The sequence below is a fragment of the Numida meleagris genome, chromosome 4 (assembly GCF_002078875.1).
Source record: "Numida meleagris isolate 19003 breed g44 Domestic line chromosome 4, NumMel1.0, whole genome shotgun sequence".
Taxonomy (NCBI): domain Eukaryota; kingdom Metazoa; phylum Chordata; class Aves; order Galliformes; family Numididae; genus Numida; species Numida meleagris.
Window position 1 is genome coordinate 74519310 of NC_034412.1, and position 18954 is coordinate 74538263.

An 18954-nucleotide genomic window follows, 5' to 3' on the forward strand; every position below is an offset into this window, starting at 1 on the left:
GTGAGTGCCCCGCTGCCGGCCTGCTCTGCGTGACGCCGCCTGTGCCCGGCCGGGAGCCGTGCCTGATCCTGCCTCAGCGCATACGGTGCCACGGCGGCACGTTACACGCTGTTGTAAAAAACGCTTTGGCAACTTGAAGCTTTCCGGGATAGCTTAGGTCACCACTTACAGCGACCTGTCCCAGGTCTGTGTGCTGTGAGGAGCATGGGAACGCACCAGAAGTTCGCTTGGCAGGGAACGTGGATAATTAATGTGTCTGATCATCCACCAAGCGTTTGATCACTTAGGAAAATGACTATGGTGCCCGTCTTTAACATATCCGGTGAGATTTTCAACAAGATTTACTGGCACATAACTTCTTTAACAGTCAGCCAGTGTAAGTGTGCCTGTACGCCCAGCAGAGGCAGATTGGAGTGAAATGCTGTGTGAAATGATTAAATGAACACCCACCTCTCCATAGTCCTATCGCAGCCATGCCAGGTGAATGAGGAGCAGTGCAGCAGATGCCGTGTCATTAACCAACAGATGGACAGCACTGGAGTTAGATACTAAATTACTGCAAGTTACAAAGTCGTAAAGATAGAGTCAATATTCTGATTTTAATAGGGCCTAATTCACCTAATGGATGTTTTGCTGGTCCCTTGTTATTTCAGAAAGAGTTTTGAAAAAGTAAAAGAATTTCACAGAATTGCAGAATTGTAGGGGTTGGAAGGGACCTCTAGAGATCATCGAGTCCAGCACCCCTGCAAAGCAGGCTCCCTGCAGCAGGCTGCACAGGTAGGTGTCCAGGCACGTCTTGAATATCTCTAGAGAAAGAGAACCCACAACCTCCCTGGGCAGCCTGTTCCAGTGCTCCGTCACCCTCACTGTGAAGAATTTCCTTTGCATATTGGTGTGGAACTTCTATGCTCACGTTTATGGCCATTTGCCCTTGTCCTGTCCCCACAGACTGCTGAAAAGAGGTTGGCCATGTCTCTTTGACTCTTACACTTAAGATATTTGTAAACATTAATAAGATCACCTCTGACTCTTCTTTTCTCAAGGTTGAACAGACCCAGGTCGCTCAGCCTTTCTTCATAGGAGAGATGTTCCAGGCCCTTCATCATCTTTGTGGCCCTCTGCTGGACTCTCTCCAGGAGATCCCTGTCTTTTTTGTACTGGGGAGCCCAGAACTGGATGCAGTATTCCAGGTGAGGCCTGACCAGGGCAGAGTAGAGGGGGAGGATCACCTCCCTTGGCCCACAGGCCACGCTCTTTTTAATGCACCCCAGGATCCCATTGGCCTTCTTGGCCACCAAAGCACACTGCTGGCTCATGGCCAACCTGTCATCCACCAGGACCCCCAGGTCCTCCTCCACAGAGTTCCTCTCCAGGAGGTCACATCCCAACCTATACTGACCCTTGTGGTTATTCCTTCCTAGATTTAAAAAAATAAAAAAATAAAAAATAAAAAAAAATAAAAAATAAAAAAAAATAAAAAGAAAAGAGGTTAAAGTTCCCTTTCTTTTCCCACAAAAGATACCTGAAAAAAATATAGGCAGAAATCCTTGAAATGTGTAAATCCTGAAGCATCCATGCTATGCTCCATAAAGACACCAACTGTTGCATTATTTTTAAAAATATTTTTCTTTAGGTCTATCATTTACTATCCAAAAACAAATTGAATATTTTCACTGAGTAATGTTATATTCTTTTATCACCCTTCCCTTTGCTAACGTACCTATCATGTGAAGGTTTTGGTGTATTGCTCAGCAGAAGGGGCAGGCTGGCTCTGCTCTGACTTTGGCATTGGAGTCATTTCCTCAGGCTTCCCTTTAGCAGAAAACAAGAAAAACAAAAAAAACATGCCACAACATTAGAACCTTGTTGTATAAAGCATACAACCTTTTCAGTAAAGACTTCTAAGGCTTTTAAGTTGGCAAATCCACCTAAGTCTGTACAACTCCAGGTCACGTGCTATTCCATGTCTGTAATAATTTCATGGCCACCGAATCAAAGTTCAAGATAAACTAGAAGTTAGTATCCTTAGTTTTCAGCATATGGGCAAGAGTTTAATTATTCACATGCAGTTCATTCACCTGAACACCCAACTGAGTCATTTTCAGCTTCCTGAACAGCACACAGCTGCAGTCAACTGTCCTTTTGCACGCAGCAGCAATCAGGAGGTTCCCAACTGCTCCTTGGTTGTCCTATTGCTGAGGAAGCCCAGACCCCTTGCACCACACAGTGACAACCCCATCAGTTCCTTGGGGCTCCAGCTGAGATGTCTGATTTTCTGGGAGGCTGAGTAGGCATCAGTACTGCAGAACTGGTTGAACTGGGAGTACGAAGGTGGGGTGGGGGTGGAAGTGGGCTTCAGGAGAGGGGGTTTAACAAGAGCAGACAGCAACAGGAGATTGGGCAGGTAAAGAAGGAAGACAGGAGAAAGATGGGGTAAGGTTTGAGGACTAGAGGTTGACAGCAAACATGGAAGAAGGTGTATTATTTGGCCCTCAGGGACACCACAGGCACCTCCACAGTTTGGGAGCCCGCCATGATATGCTGGAGAATGTAGCAGCAGTACAGCCTCCCTGATCCCATCAGTGATGCAAGGAGTGAGCCTGGGGCAGATCTGCCAGGGTGGTTCCATGGTAAATGAGAACAAAAGGTAGGTTTGCATCAAAACGTCCGATTGGCTCTGATTTAGCATACCAGTGCAGGCACTTCTTCTAACTTTAATGCTTTTTAAATACTGTTTTCCTAAAGGAAGATTTTACACTTCTGAAGAATTTGCTTTCCCCTGGAGGAATTACTTGCATGTAAGAACAAAAATCAGTAGGAATTATACCAGGATGCATGCAGCTGCAGTCAAATTAGGGAAAAGGGAAAGATTTGTGCAGCTGTGCACCTATCACAATACAAGCACATCCAAAAGCGTGCACTTAATGGTTATGTGGGGAAAAGGGGGGTGGAAAGATTATTCTTTCTGTATCAATAATCCCACACCTACACATGTAGGAAGTGAATTCAATGCTCTGGAATTATTCAAAACTCACCTGGATGCAATCTTGTGCAATATGCTCTGGGGTACCCTGCTTGAGCAGGGGTTGGACCAGATGATCTCCAGCAGTCCTTTCCAGCCTCAGCCACTCTGTGCATCTGTGGGAATCTAGATTCTGCTATGTAATTACTGTGCCTTATGACTGTAAGGATTTGACAGAGGCTTTAGAATCTTTATTATGGGATGTTTTCAGATCATAGGGTCTTTTAGCTTCTCAACAATCATGACAAACATTATGGCTTGTGAGTAATTATTTAGTTAAAGAAACCATAAGCAGAAATCCCTATTTCTTTGGATTTCCTTTCTACTGCGTAGGACAGGTAGATGCTTGTAAAACCAAAGTACAATAACTCATAAAAAGACATTATTCTCAAATTTAAGAGGAAAAAGGTTCTAGTGTAGACAGTACACACACAGGTGTACATTAAGTTGAAGTGTTTTGCTTCACAGATGCAAGTCATCCACTAGAGGTCATTGGTTTGGAATAAAACTAGCACATGAAAAAAAAATTCCATTTAGATTCAGCTGACCAAATCATAGGTAGTTTCCAACTTTTATGGAAAAAGAACTTGTAAGGATAACAACAGTCACCTCATCCTAAACCAGAAGGCCAGTTAAAATTCTTAAAAACAGTGCTACATACATAAAGCATACTCTACTGAAGCAGCTACTTTTAATCTGAACAGTAATATGCAGGCATGTATAGAAACATGAGACTCAAGGAAGCTTCTGGTACCATTAGATCTAGTCTGCTGTTTCATCTGTCATACAATCTTACATGAACAAACTAAGCTCCAGCTTAAAAGCAGCTTGGCTCTTCTGCCCCGAGAAACTTAATTTTTTGTATTATTAAGTAACATGAAATCAGCTTGCCTCCTGCTTTTGAAGTGTACAAAGGCAAGAGATTAAAAGCACCTATTCAGTGCAAGTAACTTTTTAGAAGTATTCTTCCCTTACAAATGTATGATGTTCAGCAAACAGAGAAGGCTGGCAGAAGGCAGAGAGGGACTTAAAAAAACTCAAACACATTCAAATGGGAAACAATAAATAAAACATGGTATTTTGATCTCTAAGCCATTTATCTGCAAGTATACGGACACAACATCAAACCCCAGCACATATACACTGGGGCAGAGGTAAGCAGGCCATTTGGCTGCATCAAAGCAGTGTTAAAGTTGAAATAATTAGAGTTGGGAATAGGACCGCTGGATAATTAAGAAATGCATGATATGTGCTGCTCTAACTATACTAAGGTCTCAAAATTCCTCTGTATTATACACTTTTATCAGTGTTATGCCAATAACACTGATATTCACTAGAATTCAGAGATGTGTTTTAAGTCAACTTCCTATTTCCATACGTTATTACAAAAATATATATATTGTTAATAATGGCTTTGATTTAAACTTTCTATTTTTACAACACTTTTGTGCTTTAGTCAGACCCTATCTGAAGCTGCTATAACAGAAAGTGCATTGAAAGGAATTGCAATAGGCAAATGTTATTTCAAAACACCGATCAGATTTTCTAGAGAAAAAAATATAAATCCAAATAATGCGAATCCAAAATATACCAAGAAACCCAGTGGCAATACAGGTCATAGTAAAGCTTTATTTCTTTGCTTTTCCACTACAGGAGTCTCAAACATAATGGACAAAACCACATAATCCCACAGCAGCATTGTTTTTCCCTCCAGGTAGACCAAGACCAGCCTGTCTGCTCTCGCACAGCGTAGTGGCATCTAAAGATTCCAATGTTATTTTCATACAGAATAAAGTAGACATAACTTAGAGCTAGAAAATGTAAATGCTATCCAGAGGATACTGACGTCGCAAAATCATGGATGGTAAATTGAGGTTTGTGGAAGCTATATAGTACACCATAGAATTTCCATATCTCAGTTTCCTAGGAGCTGAATTCTTTCCCATTTTCTTTTTTCTCCCCAATCTTTTTTGTTTCTCCTTCTGTTTCTACCTTCATGAAAACTGCAGCTGACATTAACCATTGCTGATAATCTAGCCCTGCACCTTCATCTCTGATTTTCAGCCTAATTTTCCTGTAAAATATCTTGACTGGCTGATGCACCATCTCCATCCAACAAACTCTTCATCTTCACATTGCCGAAGTGCATAAGTGAACACTGACAGGAGCACACACTGCAAATTAAAATATGATCCTTGCTCCTTCTCAAGGAAACTGGTTTCTTCTCCCTAGGCAGGAGACTGGACTGCTCGACTTACCTCAAAAGAAAGAGATGTGAGTCAAGGATGTGGAACTCCAGGTAAAGGGAAATTAACTCTCAGTAACCGTTTTCTTTTAAGAAAAGAAGATCTTCTTTTAAGATCTTTTGTGACTCCTTAGGATATAATTCAGGATATAATTCATGCTATTGCTTCTCCAAAAGTAACGTAGGACTGCAACTCTGTGGTAGCAGTGAACAGTGACAGAATAAAGCCCATATGATTTGAGCTGGGGTTGAACAGAAGTCAATGCTTAAATATGCCATCACTAATGAGCTAAGCCCACGAGGGGAGGATAACACAGGGTCACGTTTTTAAACCAGACTTGTTCATGATTTTGCTTACTTCTTACAGAAGAAAATATTACACAGATATAAATTCCAAGTAGTAAGTGCTAGCTAAGACTTTTCAGATCAGCAGTTGCTCTTACGTAGCTATGTGACTATGATTACCTCACACAAAGTAACCTATCTGAAGATTCACAGGACAGGACTACTACCAAAACAGATACAGTTAACCTTCTCTACTAAAGATCTGCACGGAAATACAGCAGTAAACTGAGCACACAGTTAAGTTTTCACAGAAGATGTTATTACATACACTAGGAGTAAAGCAGAATGGTTGCAATGACTGAAAAAACAGGGATCAGCTTTCCGTTTTAATACCCAGCTTAATATTTTTATCTAGAAAAGCAAACAGGAAGCTGCAGTAGCTCAGTATTCCCTGCACTATTCTAAACAAAACAAACAAAAACCAAAACAACACACACTTAAGACAGTCAGCATATAAAGATTTTGGTCAGGAACGCAAACTCAGAAACCTAAACTTAAACAAGTGCCGTTTTGCAATGTAACATCGATAGTATTTTACATCCAGAAAAAAATACACAATTTGATTTCAAGAACATCAACAAAACCATAGCTGTATCAATACAGAAAACAATTTAATTTGTTTTGAAATAAATATTTGACATACAAAGCACATACAGTGAGAGGGGTCACAATAAATTACTAACGGAGTTACTTGCTCATTCACCGAGAAAAGCCCTTGGTATTTCCAATTTTATACCATCAAATTTATCATTCTTGCTGATTTAAGCACAGCACTAAACAAATATGGATCCCAATGCTTTCTTTCACAGGTACTGGCATGGATAATTTACTGCAGTGATCCAATTTGAAAATCAGTAGGGACTGGTAAATTGCTGCATAAAAGAAAGAGCGAATGAGGTACTTTTTCCTTAGTGTCAGCAGCCTGTGATTATTATGTTTATTAGATTTTCTTGAAAGGGCTTCACATTTTCTCAAATATGCAGGAGAACTATATTTCCCCTCTGAGCCTTACATTAGCATTTTGTGCCTCAGTCCTTGAATGCAAGTAAAAGACGAATTTCTCAATTCATTTGAGAAGTTTGTACCATCTGGATGGCACGGAGCTAAGCAATGGAACTCCCCTACCTGGGCAATATCTGCCATTATCACAGAGCCAGCTTTTGCAAAAAGGTTAATAAGTAATGCTGACAGTTTATTAAAAAGGTATTTTTGAATCCACATTTAAGATTAAATTCAATTACACGATCCATACTGATAACGTGTCTTTGGAATAAAGGACTGCTTGAGAATCTGTAAGGCTTGACTTTCCCATGATTTTTTAAGAAACTTACACCACATTAAAAGTTCTATTACAGAGATACACTATTTCAATATACTTTAACCACAAACGTATGCAGCAGTGATAGACAACTGCATAGCCTACTAACATCTGGCACAGAAAATGCTCATTATCTCACTGCCACATATTTCTTCCCTCAACAGAAAGATACCAGAGCTATACTTAGCTCTTGCAGGTAGGAAGCAATTTTTGACAACAGTTTAAAAGAACATGCTCTTCCAGCTCTATGGTCTTTGCCAGCCTTAATCTGAACACTGCAATGTACAGTACTTTTTGGAAATAGGACCAAATCATACATGGTATAGTAACAAATCACCAGCCCCTCCAATGTCCAACTTTTGTTTTTCCCCCCTACTGTTTGCTGCACTAGAGTTCTTAAATAACCTCAGTAGATGAATCTTTCCTCCCACACCTCAATTCCTATCTGTAAAATGGACAAGAACTATATTTGCTTAATTAGAGATCTGCACAGCAAACATGGCAATATGGGTGCCTAATGATAAAAAGGTCCAGCATGGACAGTGCAAAGCAACCAACTAAATTATCTGTTTGGACACTACTATCACAGTTCATGATTATAATAAAAAAAAAATCACTAACATGGAACTTTAAATATTGACTACAATTGTTCCCTTTGAACATCCATCATAGAACAGTTAGCATTTCAGTTATGAAGGAAACAAAACACAAGACTGACAGCATAAAAATGATGATGAAAAGATGAAAATTAAAAGACTATAAAGGAAAAGATGGATGCACTAGTGGATTACTTTGAGTGCAGGAAATCCCAACTGGCAATAGCTGCTCCCAGCAGACCCAATTGGTCCTGATGTTTTATTTATCTACAGGTCAGAACAGAACAGATAAATGTTATGCTAGAATATCACATCTCCAACAGACTTGTGCACAGGAAGGAGTGCATCTACCCAAAAACTTATCCAACAGCACTTTAACTTACAGAAGTTCAGACAATTAAAGCAATTACCAGTGTGATTCATACTAGTGGAAACAATAACGCTATCTAGTAGGCAAACTTTCTCCAAGACAAGAGCTCTTCTGCTTCGTATTTGGGGTTCACAGACATTTTTACAGTCAGTTGCAATATTTCTCTGCTATCACAAACATTTGTTATAGCGAGCTGTTGACAGCAAAGTAATATGAGTAACAACAGTTATTAAGGAAGTAGGCACGTGAACAGAATGTTTTTTGTTAGCATTGAGAAAGCTTGGTTTTACCAGGAAGACAGCATAAGGCTACTGTAAATAAAAACAAAATTGATACAGAGTAAAGGTCAGCTGCCTGATTTATTTTGCTTGGAAATTGTTCTTATCCTTTTATTCCATGCTTTTGAGGCACTCCTCTAAGTTTTACCAGGCCACAAGCAAAATCCCGGCCTCAGTTTTGTCAAACAGCTCTTGACAAAGCCAAGAGCACAGTACTAGCCAGATCAAGCCCTGTTTATGACAAAACATTTCTCCGCAAATCATTTTTAATACCACTTACCAGAAAAAATGTTCAAGTTTCACATCCACATTTAGACTTGTACTGTAATCTCATTCACTTATTCCTTTTAATCATACTTCCCCATTCACAGAGCTGGATCTCAGACTTAGCATCTTTCAGTTACAGCTGCAATATATCAGATCCAACTCACACTCAAATTTAATGATAGCATACAGTTAAAGGAGCGGTAGACCACACTCATAATAGCCGTCTTAGGCCAGAAGAACTGGCTCAGAAGAAACATGTTGTTATCCTTACGCTAACTACCAAGACATTTTGGTAGTTCTTTCCAATTCCCAGAATGGGGGATGAACTTAGATGATCAATTCAAAAGTAAAGAGCTGAACAGAGCCTGATGTCACCACTCAAAAACATATCATAGAATATGAAAAGGTCTAGAACAGTGCTGAAGAATTAAAATGGCCAGAAGTAGGTCTAGATTTCTCCTCTGATATTGTTGCTCCAGTGCCTACTCTTAGGTTAAGTTTTGAAGGAAAGAGTAATACATTTTTGCACCGTAGAAGGCAGAAATTTCTGCAATATGATCTAGAGATGCACAAGATACTGAGTTGTCCCATTTCAAGAGCTGCAGTGGAAGTAAGCGAATGTGCACAGACATAAGCACAGGACTGCATTCTGCTCAACTTCCAGGTTCAAGTATCAGCACATTCTGTTAAGAAGAAAATAAGCTTGAAGAGCCTAGCAAATTACATTTAACACTCCTTTTATTGCAGTAGAAATTTTAGGTTTTATAAAATCCTCAAGTTACAGGATATACACATAGTGAATCTTGTTGCAAGTCTTAGCAGCCGTAGAGCAGTACTGCATGCAGTTGTTTATGCAGTATGCAAGTGTTCTATAAATAACTAATCATGTTCAGAGAGCAAGATGCAAAGTCAGAGTATCGTATTCAATTACCAAAAACAGGTCTTCATCAGTACCAAGAGGTTGAGCAAAAAATAAAAGTGTGTAAATACACGGTTCTAAACTAGCAAACTAACACAACTGAAAAGGCCGAATTACACCCACATTGCAAACAAGATAACTCAGTAGTTACATACTTTGCTCTGAGACTGTTTTCAAAAGTGTTTCACATTTCTCTGATCAAGGAAGAAGAGTACAGTATCTTAGGATTTTTACAGAAGCCCAGTTATCCCATTTAATTTTATGCAATTAGAATGTTAACATTAGCTATAGAAGATCAAGCAAATACTTTGCCTTGAACTTATGAAAAGACATTATATTCAAACAGATAATACTCTTTTTCTACGACCTACCTATCAGCTGCTGGGTGAATACATAATCAGCCCTCAATTTAATATTCACTTCTGTAGTCATGACACTGCCTTCAGATCAGTCATAAGATGGATTTATGCCAAAAAATCCTACAGCAATTTGTTTCAATAGCTGCTTGAACAGGTGCAATCCTTTATGCAAATTTCCCATCACAATGAGAGTCTCAGAAACTGGAATAACAATTTATATAGAGCTAGCTACAGATTAATTTTCTAAAAAGCAGACATGCTTGAATTACTGCAGTCTCACATTTGTGTAGACACAAGAACACATCCGCAATGATTCTCCAAAAGTTACAACATTTACATTGATTAGTCCACTTAAGAGATGGTTAAAAGTTTAAGCATTGCATCTTTGTCTGAAAAGCCTCCAGGTCAGCAATTTGGCTTGGTAAAACATCTTGTTTTAACAAGACAACTAAATTCTCCATGGTCAGAGTCTTGAGATTTATCCCAGTAACCTAACAGAAGGCTACATCATAAAGTAAGAGCTCAGAAGAGTTGTCTTTAAATGACATTAGCAGAAATAGGCTCTCCTTCTGAAAAGGTGATAACTATGCCAGCTTGACAGCCTTTAAATTTTGTTAAATTAAACATGGGCCATATTTTTCACTGAATATAATAATTTAGACAATAATTCTACAGATATTTAGTAAGCAGAAGAATACTGGCCAACATGTACTGCATAGGTGTATGTACCAATGCTACCTGCTAGAGACATCCTACCATACCAATGGTTCCGGCTAGTATAAACTTATTATGCACAGGCTTCTTACAGAGTTTTAATCAGCATCCAACAACTAATGATTTCTAAAAAACAATTCTGCAAGACTGGGCACGTTTAGGATGGAATGCAGCTACTTTTTTTCCACCAATTACCAACATAGCACAGTAATTTTAAAGTTTCCATGACTTGCTTTTGATATGCTAAATTTTATATTATCTCCAAGAAAAGCAAAGACACATTTTTATACAGCCTGGAGTGAGATCAGTGTAAAACCAGAAATTTAATCATCAGCAAAAGTGCCAGCTGCTCATAATGTTCACAATAGACGTGTGTCTGAAATTTGGCTATGCAGCAGTTGGTGCCAATCTGCTTATAAAGGAAATGCTGCTGAGACACAGTCTTCTTACAAAAACAGGGCATGAGGGCTTCATTATTAAATGTTCAACAACAATTCTCAACTCAGTGAAGAGTGTCCTGGGGGAAAAAAAAAAAATTAAATACAGAATTAAAATCCTACAGCATTCACCAGAAGCAACTAATATCTAAATCACTCTTTTCATTCACTTATTTTCTAAATAAAGTAATTTTTAAAAATTTTAAAACAACAAAACACACTAATTCTAGTTAGCAAGTTCCTTAGATCAATTCAGCATTGCAGCATCCTGCAAGAATTTCAGAATTCTTGTCCTTTAAATGTTAATATTTTTAATCAACTTTAACTTAGCGAAGGACAGATATAAAGACAGCAGAAAAATTCCACATTCAAGCAGAAAGGAAAAAAAAACTCACACACCAAAAAGGAAGCAAAACACCCACTGCAGGTAGGCAGGAAAGAAGAGTAATAATATTTTATAATTAGCATAATGATTTGGGAGGCAATGAAAAGTGGTGTGTTTGTGGTGCTTCTCACTAGAACGCAAACAATCCTTCACTCTAGATTCAACTTTTAAGAAAGAAAGATGTAAGAAATAAAACCTGTAACACTAGCAGCACTTCAAATTACAGAAATACAAGAAACTAGTCCCATTAGAGGTTTGTTTTCATGCACAACATATATATATATATATTTTTTTTTTACACAAAAGCATGTTCGCAAATTTTTTTAGTACGTGTAATAAGACTGACTGATTGATTTCTTACAAAATAGTAGGAAAATGGAGGCAGTAAAACTTGTGATTCTATAACCTGTCTTTCCGTGCCATGGCAGCCAAAGCTGCTTCTCTGTTATTTTATCAAACCTTTCCCTAATCAGATAGTGATCAGATTGGAAAGTGTGTTTATGAAATCTTACACTATACAAAAGCTTGACATAAGAAAAATCCCAAAGGAGCATTGGCCTGAGCAAATCCTAGAAATATTTACAGTTTCAAGGTTTAAAGCACTGAGAGTTGGTCAAGTCAATGCCAAACAAAATCAATAATGCTCTATTTCACTTATAATAAACCTTACTTATAAATTTAATTAAAGGAGGTAATGAGTATGTTTGAGATCATACACAGACTTCTTTTTCCTCCAGCTGACATTATACAAGTTTGCGCATGTCTGTGTATATGTTTAGCCCTACAGAGACCCAGAATCTAAAAATCTTTCTGATAAATGGCTGCAGAACAATTAAAAGACTCTTCTCCTAAAGCATAGTTTTTAATTATGCAAACATGTTCTGAAAGTTCCCATTCAAGGATGGTGCACTTCAGATGAGTTCAGTTACACAAAATAAACATTACCCTAAATCAACTCCGGCAATTTAAAACAAACATACATATCCAGCTATATTCCACATTCTATAATTACCATTGTCACATTTAGTATTATGTGCTATGCATCCATTGCAGAATGAAAAATTTCTGAATGTATCAACACCACGCTGTTAAACACTAACTTCCAAAATCCATGTGGTGCTTACCGGCAGTACGGGTTTCGCCGAGAAGAGTAGCGTAATGTTAGAAATCTATAGTAAATGAATGGCTGGAGCAGACTCCCTTGACCACTGAAAGAGAACAGAGAAGCAGAGGTTAATGCTGATTTAAATAAATAAATTAGTCAGAACTTTCCCTAAGAAAAGCTAGGAAACCATCTCAGCTCAGAAAAGCCAGACAGGGGCTGTATTTGCTCAGACAATCCAAATCTGACAACAAAAAACATATGTATCCATACCTTTACAAAGGCAGAAACTTAAAGGAATGTGGCATTACGGCATTTCTGGTGATGGGTAAAGATTCACAGAAGTGACAGTGCCGGCTAGTTCGGTATTAAGGAAAAGCTTGCTGGACAAGCATGAGAATTGGCTGATGCAAGTAGTCCGGTTACACTGAGCTTTTTCAGCTCGCAGCACGGTTCAGATGATAGAAGCACTACATTTGTAGTAACTTCTGAAAAAAAATCTTAGAACACAATGGAGACTATCATTTATGTATTAATACATTAAAGCTAAATAAAGTGTTTCAGTTACTCTGAAATGAGATCTTTGTACTTCACAAAGCTGCTGTTCCATGTGACAGAGCTGCAAACCATACACAGTAAAGCATAGAAGTACCTTGAGCTTATTTAATTGACTGAAGCTTCTTTATATAATGTAATATTAAAAATGTGTCAAGTTGTACACCACATTACAGTTCCAGAGTGGGGAAAAAATGAAGTCTTACATCTGTATGGTATTTACAAGCAATTTAAGGTGCTCCAACAGTTTGTTCTCCAAACTTCCACTACAGTTGCATTTAACCTTTACACTGTTTCTACATTCGGTATATCACCTGTTACAAGTTTCTACTAGATGACTTATCAACTAGCTCCACTTCACATACTGAATTCTCTAGAGAGAAAAAAAAAAAAAAAACCAAAGATCTCTGCCCCAAAATTTTAAGCATTCAAATGTTTCAGATTCTGGATACAGATAGTATCCATCAGTTGGTAAGTGGCCTTAGAAAGAAATACAATCCATCAGGGCTGAAGTATTTAAGTGTTCAGCTGCCCTACTGTAAGATAAAGACAAATGATGCATTCCATCAACTTCCAAGAAAATAAAACTGCCCTTCTGCTGCCTTTGAGACCACTCGGGACAAATGCTCTCACTGTGCTATGACATGCCTAAAACATATATTTCCTCTCCAAGTATTAAAAGGCAGTAACTCAAACTTCAGTGACTGGCAGACTGTTACGTCTATGTGACTTCAGTAGGATTCCAACATGTACACTCTTAAGATCCCTAAAATGAATTCAACAGGCTGCATCCAAACAAAACAGGCAAACCCAAATGGAATAAATAAGGGTCCATGGTCAGAAGTAACATGGGAGAGGACATAACCTGCTCCTGCTTGTACTCTTCTAGCACCATGAAATTCCATGCCACTTAAACCTCTGGGATCTAACAACCAAAAGTAAGAGTAAACAGACACTTTTCAGAGAGGCTAAAGATCAATATTCTGTTACACTGTCCAAAATTTTACATACATAGGTGAACACAAGTTACAGTCCTGAAAAAATCTTTGTTAGACCCGACAACATCACTCATGCTATGAAAGGGAGAGCTGTTTATCTTCCATGCCCAACTATACCAGAATGAATGCTGTTTGATTTCATGATGCATCATCTTGAGAAATCTAGGACCCAAACTAAGCTCAAGCTTGATCAGACAGCTATACACACAGAGATCCCTGTAACCCACAGAATTAATTACAAAAAGTAATCTCACGCAGGAAGTTCCTAATTCTGAAAACATTAATGATAATTCTTACCTGAAGAGCATAAAAACCGTGGCCGGCATCAGAAAAATTTCATTGCAGGCAATGAATTTTAGAATATTCTGTTGATTAGCATTCAGTTTCTCTAGAAGATTTCTCAGAAAGGGTAGACTATTTGAGCCTCGTGCCTTAAAGAAAAAAGCGCCAGAAAATATACAAGTGATACCAATCTTCTCCAGCATAAAGAAGTCAAGTATTAACATCTACCATTTATTACTCATTTCAGCAAGTGACTGAAATAAATATTGCAAAGAAAACTACTTTTACGGAGTGTTGAGCCCCCATTAGAATAACCCTTAATAATCTCAGGAACCATAGGTGCATAAAATGTAATTAAAAATAAAGCGTGTTATAAATACCCCATCCACACATTTTAGATTTAAGTGCACAGAGCTGGCCAGCAGCCTTATTCTGTCCACCAGGATGAAGTGCCCATGGTAGCAAGACAGCCCAGGTAGGAATACTGGAGGCTGGGCTTACATTAAACTGTAGAAAACTAAAATACTAAAGAAAAAAAGAAGAAGAAAACTAAATAAAGCAGGTGGTTCACCTGACCAGTATTATTGTGCTTCTTAGCCTCACCCTGAGGTTTGTTATTCCACTACTGAAATACAACATTTGACTTCATAGCACATGGTTTAGCCTGAAAAGACAGGTCAGAAGCTTGGACCACACTGTTAGACCACACTAGTGGCCTCCTTCAAAGAGAACCATTTATTTCAAGAGAAATCATTGGTGTCAGCTTCAGCATATGATTGAGTTATAACAGAAGGAGAAAAAGAAACAAACTAGAAGGCCTCTCCGATTCTGTGCTGGGGTTCCATACCATAGTCTCACTCTAACTCCTCTAATGTAGCTGAAGGCAATCACAGCTGCAACTCCCAAACTTGCCTATAAATCCCAAGTGCACCAACAGTATTAATCATATTGTACACCATGCCATACTTACATCAAGAACCTTCTTTGTGTATGTGGCAGCATGAAGCAAAGAGAACAGCAGAACTGGGAAAATACTCACTGAAGCAAGAATAAGGAAAATTAAAGACTGAAGAAGTGTATCATTTCCCCACGATATTATGCAAGAGGTTGGCTGGAATGAGCAATACTCCAATAAGACACATCTATGTTTAACATCTATATTTATAGCTGTTCCATTTTCTCCTTACATCTTTTCTTTGCTATGCATTTTTCTTAGCTTTAAAATCAGTGTATATATATGTATGTAAAAGTAGAACGTACACCATTATTATACACCAGGGCGCTTCTAATGAAATGCATTCCTTCTACATGAAAGACATGTAAGGTTACTACTTAAAATCCACCATATACACGTAGTCACCACATTTTTATAAACAGATGCTACAAAATGTATTTTATCGTGAAAGAACATGCAATTGCCAGCAGTTCAGAGAGCAAGGACATAGACATTCCTCTGCCAGTGAGGCTATAAGAGTAGGACATTAAGCATACACACAAAGCAGCATGAAGAAGAGCTACTTCAATGTCAGCTTTGACAAGCCACAGGAATAAGCCATTTTTGCGGACTGTTTAGTTACTCATCTGAAACAGCTACTATAGAATAACTGCATCTCTACATTATATATGTCTTACTTTTAGTGAAGTTATATATAAACCCTGTACTGGTCATAAATGAAAGTTATCAGTTTCTCTTAAAGGATCTCATGAGATTGGTCATAAAATTCTCTGAATTTAAGTTTCGGGAAAAAAAAAATAAGAATCAGAGACTGCAGTGCGCTATGTACAGAAGTGATTAATCTGAATGTGGATCAATCCTACTTTACATAGAGTATGTTTTATGAATAGCAAACATACTCTAAATTTTTTTTTTTTTAAGTCACGGCATGGGTGATGAAAAGAATCAAGTTTTTAAGATATTTTAAAATGTTACCAGGACAACCCAAGCAAAGGATACTTGTGACAGGGTAAGAATTCACAAAGATAAGAGAGTACAGCAGGTAGTGGCAGCTGTCCTCCAGCAAAGCCTGGGCCAGAAAGGCCCTGCTCAGCTGGAAGTGCGGTAGCCTTTGGTGTAGTCGGAGAGCACTAGTGAGAGCATTTGCCAGCAAGGCACGCTGATAGAAGCTTGCTGCTTCATGCAACCTGCAAATCATCAGAGGAGATGTTACCATATGAACCAAGCCCCTGTTCAGAAGAAGCCTTTTACCCCTGAGAATTGCATCACAATTGCGCAGTACTTTTCGTATTTCTATTATCATACATAAGCACTGTTACCAAAGTACACTCGAAAACTGGTAACAATGACTTACTGCAGATGCTGAAGGTAAAATAACTTAATATGCTATAACTCACCAAACGTGAGTATTTGCCAGTACTTGAGAACTGCCCAGCATTTTCTAAACTTATCTACAAATGTTTAAAGCCAGTCTTAAAGAAGTAAGTAGTACTTTACTTCTTAGTAAAATCTTTTCTCGCAAACCAGCCCAACAAACTAAATAACAGAAAGTTATTCTTACATGGAAAACCACTCTATGAAAATGGAATGTAGTTACTTGTAAACTGTTAATGTTGTTTCACAATGTTAAGATACATACCCTAGAAGAGGCAGGACAAATAAAGCAGAGCAGTAAACTGTGAACAAGCGGGAAATCCACATTGCTGTATCCAACTTGTTAGCCATCAGAAATTGCTACATTGAAAGATAACAAAAAACAAAAACACAACCCCAAATAAGTTGGTTTCTTAATATTTGCATATGTTGAACATTCTTCCTTCAGTATTAAATTACAGCCTTGACTAGGATCAAATTATTGCCTGAAGCAAAGGGAGTATTTTCATCCTGCATGATACTACATTCATATGATGCTACGATGCACTAACCAGATTGCAGACAGCTAGGCTGCCTCAAAAATCAAAAGGCTCCTTTGTATCCTACAAGGAAAACAGAGCACTAAGATCCTCTGTAGAGGTAGCGAGTGTCTCTATACAGACCAACCTCAATGGGCAGCCAATTTCAAGAACTTCTCATGCAACATCTTTAGACCAAACTGACTGCTGTATCTATCACTCCAGGGCTCATTTTAAATGAGATTTCAAACAGCTGGGCCTACGAACACCACAGAAGTAGAAAACTGAAACTAGCATGACTGTATCTGAAGGAAAAGGGCATGGCCATAAATAAATAGAATTCCCAACACTCTAGCATCTCTCCTGTTGTTAAACTCTGCTTAGCCACAGTCCTCTCCCCTTGTTTACACAGTCCCAACACCAGGAAGGCTGTAACGAGGTACGGCACACTGTCAGTTACGCATGCCAGAACACCGCCCTCCTTTCAGCTGCACTCCTTGCAGGTTACCTGTTCCTGCTTCCACCTTTTGTGTGCTTCATTTTGCGTTTGACTTCAGCCACGAGCTCCTTTTCTTTTTTTTTTTCCTCCATTCCCTTATTTTGAACCAGCCTTTGAAGCCACCTGCACTTCCAGCCTCTTTGTACGAATACGGTCAGAACTCAGCTCACTAAGGTGCAGCAGCGTTCCTGCCATCACACGCTGATGGGCACACAGCTCCTTCCCCGCGAGAGGAGCTTAAGCAGAGACATTTCGCAGAACGGCGGCACACACCACCAGAAAGCGGAGCTGCTCCTCCCCACCCGAGCCCGAGGGGCATCCCCCGGCCCCGGGACCGCAGCCACCCCGCGCGCAGCACCAGAGCCCTGTGCCTCCACCCGCCCCGCACAGCCGGGCCTACTCCGCCCGGCCCGGCGCCGCTCACCACGGCTCCGCCGCCGGCTCCGCCTTGCATAGGCCCGTTCTGCGTAGAGTCCGCCATGGCCGCACCTGCGGGGAGATAAGCGCCTCAGCCGGGTTTGGGATGAGGGCAGCCTCAGCTTCCACCCTCACTCCCGGCCCTGCCCACCCACGGCCCGGCCGCGCGGGACCCACCACGAGCACCACCGGGCCCTGCCCCGGATGCGGCCTGATGTCACTTCCAGCGCCCCGTGCGGCCTGCCGGGCAATGTAGGCTCGCTGACGTCACTCCGCCCGGCTCGTGACGTCACAAGGCCTTGCTGGGAGCTGCAGCGGCTTTGGGTTCCGAGCTCTGCGCCGCACGGGACTCACCCTAAGGCAGGACAGGGCATGGTGTCTGCCTGCCGCCTGGCAAGGTGGCACTGAGCTGCTGTGCCTGTGCAATGACATCATCACCCACAGGACATCAGCACGGCAGCAGGCATTCATCGTCTCATATGACACCTCCAGCTCTGCTGCTCCCTCCAGGCCTAGCACTCATTTGCCCACTTGCTCTGTGTGCTCCCCATAGAGCTCGTGCTGTGTGTACCATATCAGCGATGCTGTTGTGAAGACGGAGCTGGACAGCACAAAGCACAGTTCTCCAGCTCATTCTAATATGTAGCACATGCCATCTGAAAGGCCTTGGAAATGATTAATGCTACTTCCACTGATATGTCCCTTCTCTTAATATTGATTTTTTAATTGATCTGAGCCATGCGTATGTGATTTTATTCTTGGTTAGAGGTCTGTGAATGGAGTACAATTCTACTGAAGCAACTATCTAACAAAAGAGGACAAAGAACCTTGAGGAGGAAGCCTTCACCTTTTGGCTTGTTCTGAGCTCTGGGGCTTCTCTCATGGATGTGTTACAGGTTCCCCCTCCTGGTGACACGGATTCCAGAAATGCAAGCCACCTGCTCAAGTTTCTAATCACTCCCAGATGCTTTTAATTACTCTTCAGCGGAAAAAAGACAT

General features: G+C 39.9%; 1 protein-coding gene across 3 annotated transcripts; it reads right to left on the reverse strand.

The window, feature by feature from the left end:
• Positions 4632–18660, reverse strand: TMEM33 (transmembrane protein 33). 3 transcript variants are annotated; one of them, XM_021393901.1, is made up of 8 exons: positions 18133–18660; positions 17963–18027; positions 16787–16881; positions 16147–16334; positions 15163–15230; positions 14208–14341; positions 12380–12463; positions 4632–10950 (listed from the first exon to the last, which is right to left on the reverse strand). In XM_021393901.1, exons 2-8 carry the CDS (start codon positions 18017–18019, stop codon positions 10821–10823), a joined length of 756 nt encoding a protein of 251 aa, XP_021249576.1. In that variant the 5' UTR covers positions 18020–18027; positions 18133–18660; the 3' UTR covers positions 4632–10820. The 3 variants fall into 3 exon arrangements, with proteins under 3 accessions (XP_021249576.1, XP_021249579.1, XP_021249578.1); XM_021393904.1 differs by having other exon boundaries at positions 18107–18157; XM_021393903.1 differs by lacking the exon at positions 18133–18660 and having other exon boundaries at positions 17963–18126.